Raw genomic sequence first — 3,818 nt, forward strand, 5'->3', positions numbered from 1 at the left:
CTCGCGTTAACGCGATAATAACGCAATAATTTTGACAGCACTAATATATATATATTAATTTGAAGACATTTTTACTCACATTCAGACATAGAATTATGAGAAAGGTGTAATTTTACTGTGTAGGTCGTAATTTTACTTATTTACTTATTTTATTCTGTCCTATTATATTATATTTAATTTTGCTCTATTTGTACTTCTGTAAACAGAAAATAATTTCCTGCGAGGGTATAAAGTAATTCTGATTCTGATTTAATTTAGTTTTTGCACTGTGGTTACTTTAGGAAGCCTTTCCTGATGTTTTCAGCTCCCCATCAGAAAAATGAAAAGACTCGATGGCTCACATGGTGCTGTAAATATGTATTTGTGAACATGGCTCTTTAGTGTTTGAGGAGTTACTATAAATGGAGAGAAACATGCTGTTGTTGGCAAGGATTGCTGATACTAGTTAGCACCGCTACAAATAGAAAAATCTCACTTTTGTCAGTATGGCAATTAGAAGATTCACAGCTCAGGTGGGAAGTTAGTTCCAGAATTTCAAAAAAAATTATATATATCAATAATAGATGAAAATTTGAGCTTTGAGTCTTTAATTCATAACAAAAAATATCTATAAAATGTTCTGGATCCCCTTGGTCTGTGGAAATAGTTCAGATAGAAATAGACAAAGCTGATTGAATAAATAGACAGAAATTAAAGGCTAGATTTGTTTAAATAAAAATTATGTTATTGCAATAAAATATATAATTACTTTATGAAACCTCCTCTGGATCATAAAATGTTTCTAGAATTATGAAGGATATAATATGCTGTAATTCTTACTATTGTTACCTGAGTTCAGTCAATCCTCCTCCTCAGCCAGTTCAGTTTCTTTATGAACAACCACTCTGGTAACAGACATGTCAGGATGTTGCTCTTTGGCCTCCTTAATGGCCTGTGCCAATGCCTGCAGTACCCAAGGGCAGCCACATAGTGGCGACATCAAGCACAGCAGGCAGAGGAAGGGAAGGAGGGCAAAATGATGGGATTAAATAAAGAAAATAAATGAAATAAGAAGCATAAAGAAACATCATATGATGGCATGATGCAAAATTCAGTCACCATTTTACTCTCTTGGGTTGATAGATTGGTAAATAAGAAGACCGGTAGAGTAAATGGGTTTAGATTAGGAAATTATTCCAAGTGGAATAAAATTCCTAAAATGTAGCTAAACAGAATACAGACATGCAATTTAAATAAAGAATGGAAGGAGAGTCGTGCGGGTTTTTAATCCAAATCCATTTGAACTAAATCAATTCAGAATAAAAGCCACAAAATATCTGACATTTAAAGGAAAAGATAGCAAATAATAATAATTTAAAAAAAGTAAAACTCTCAAGATCATTCAGGCACAAAGAAAAACATCCAACAAGGCAACATTTCTTTGGATGCAGAAATGAAGGGTGAAGAAAATAAAAAGAGCATTCTTGCTGCCAGCAACGTGATGGACATGTCACCAGAAATCTATTTACCAGTTGTTTTTCTTATCTTAAAGAGAGCAATTGAGTAAACCTTAAAAGCCTGACACAGTTTCAACTGAACACATCTAAACCAACAACCTAAGAGTTTCCTTACATGGTTAACTCACCCTGAGATGAAGCTAAAACCTTAGAGACAAGCTGAGGGGCTTAAAAACCCACCTGATCGTGGTCAATGTCGCAGTCGCCTGTGATCACAATGCGCTTCTCGATCCTCGTCTCTGAGAGCCCACCCTTTAATGTCTGGAACAAAACGCAGGACAGGCCTTTGATGACTCACATTTGGAGATTTGCAATGGTGAGAAACAGCTGGGATGAAAGTCACAAACCAAGCAGGCTGTTTTGTTTTACTCCAGGGTTAAAATAAAACCCTTTTGATAAAAAAAAAAAAAGCATCTGCACCAAATTCAGTTAGCTAAAAGGTCCAATTCAGGCTTAAAACAACAACAACTATTTATTATTCTTAATAAATATGAATTCCTAAATAAGAAATGAGTAAATTTTACAGGTGAGCATTTCGATTTTAACAGACGAGGGTCGCAGGTTAAATGTTCAGCTATAAAGGCATATCTGTATCAGTATGACTTTAACTTCCCACCCATACCTTTATACGTGGGAAAAATATTTATTTATATTTCAAATTAAGAAATTTTTAATAAAAAAAGATGCTTGAATTTAAAAACACCTAAAAGAAATTCTAAGTAAATGTATGTATGTATGATAATAATACTGGGTTCCTTCTCATACCTTGGTGATGTGTGTGGTTGTGGTGGTACACAAAGACTCGGATGTGATCGTCTGAGCGGTCATCAACACTCCAGGTTCACCATCACCATTACCATCCAGCTAAGTGAGAGAGGAAAAATTAGACTATTGTCGCCACATCAGCAAATTCCCAAACTGATCTCCAAACTCCAAGGCTGTGTCTGGATGAAGCCACGCCCAGCTGCTAGAAAGGAAGCACTTTGTAAAACGGCTAATAAGCAAAATTACAAACATCTTCCATAAAAATGCTAACAAACACAAGAAGAAGAAGAAAAAAAAAACTCCCTGTGCTAAATGTGCACCTGAGCGGCCTCGTATGTGATGGTCTTGGTTTCCGTGTGCACGATGGGCACCTCTTTAGTTGCTATCTCAGTTTTCTGGGCAGCAAACGTGTCTGATATAGTCACCATTTCTGTTTTTACCACAGGCGGCTGAGGAGGGAGGAGAGACAGGAAGGAGCGAGGGAGAAGGACAAGTAGTTAACAGGCTGAAATCTGAGACTGCTCTGGAATCAAACACATTAAGGAACTCTTTGGCATCACAATTACTTCCAAGGCTATAAAGTAAAGAAATGCTTCAAAGACATCGGTGCTTAAAAACAGTGATGTAGTCTAAGTTTTAATATGCAAAAATATTGGTCCCATTCCAGCCATGATTTTATGTGATAGACAAACACAAAGTAGTTCATAAATACTAAGAGGAAAATGATCCAGAGCTTAAAAATCTGAAAAGTGTGGCATGCTTTTGTATTTATCCAACTTTACTCTGATACTTTATCACCTAATTAGTGAAAAAGCTGTTCAGGGAGTTAGCAAACATGTCATATAGACCAAGACTTTAAAGATCAAAGCTACAACCTTTTTTCATCAAAAAAAAATGCTAGAGTCAGACATGTTTGAATTCATGAGAAGGTAATGAGATGGATGTGCTCGACTCTGTGGACATAGTTTTGAAACTCATTCAAAGACGGCTTCTTTCTAAGAATCATCTTCTGCATCTAATCTACTTCGCTGGCTGAACTCGATCAGGATGCTAGACGGAGATACATAGTTATAAAAGGCCGCATGAAGATTGTGGAGCTGTTGTCCACTTCTCGGAGATCTGTGCTTTCAAGTATCAGCGTTTAAGTTTCCAACAACACAGAGAAAAGTAGCTTATTTGTCTCTATATGAATAAAAGTAACTAAAATGGTTTGAAAAGTTGCTAAATGTAAGGACAAAGTAGCTCAGTTGGCAACAGTCCCTGTGGATTCATTGGCTGATGACAGACGTGCCAAGAGATCAAAGCACAAAGAGAATAAATAACTGCAGTTAAACTAAATGATTGAAATCATGTCAAATTAGATCAAAACACATTTAACATATGTATTTTTATGTATTTTTTCCATTAATTTTAGAGTTTCAATATGTTCTTTTTATTTAAAATCACCTTGGGTGTGCCCACCACCAGGGGGCGCACACATACCTCTATTTGTAAGCAAGTATACAAATATATATATATATATATATATATATATATATATATATATATATATATATA

At 35.5% G+C, this 3,818-nt stretch overlaps 1 protein-coding gene across 6 annotated transcripts in view; it reads right to left on the bottom strand.

The window, feature by feature from the left end:
• Nucleotides 1-3,818, bottom strand: part of LOC107088472 (protein 4.1-like) — a 56,182-nt gene that overhangs the window by 3,931 nt on the left and 48,433 nt on the right. For 5 of the 6 annotated variants that reach the window (XM_015380659.1, XM_015380654.1, XM_015380658.1 and 2 more), the window contains 4 exons: nucleotides 2,582-2,710; nucleotides 2,262-2,360; nucleotides 1,677-1,757; nucleotides 829-943 (listed from right to left, as the gene is read on the bottom strand). In XM_015380659.1, coding sequence (XP_015236145.1) covers nucleotides 839-943; nucleotides 1,677-1,757; nucleotides 2,262-2,360; nucleotides 2,582-2,710 — 414 coding nt within the window. In that variant the 3' untranslated portion in view covers nucleotides 829-838. The remainder of the gene's footprint in view (nucleotides 1-828; nucleotides 944-1,676; nucleotides 1,758-2,261; nucleotides 2,361-2,581; nucleotides 2,711-3,818) is intronic. The other variant, XM_015380655.1, reaches the window with a different exon arrangement.

Source organism: Cyprinodon variegatus, unplaced genomic scaffold (assembly GCF_000732505.1).
Source record: "Cyprinodon variegatus isolate N-32 unplaced genomic scaffold, C_variegatus-1.0 Scaffold219, whole genome shotgun sequence".
NCBI lineage: Eukaryota > Metazoa > Chordata > Actinopteri > Cyprinodontiformes > Cyprinodontidae > Cyprinodon > Cyprinodon variegatus.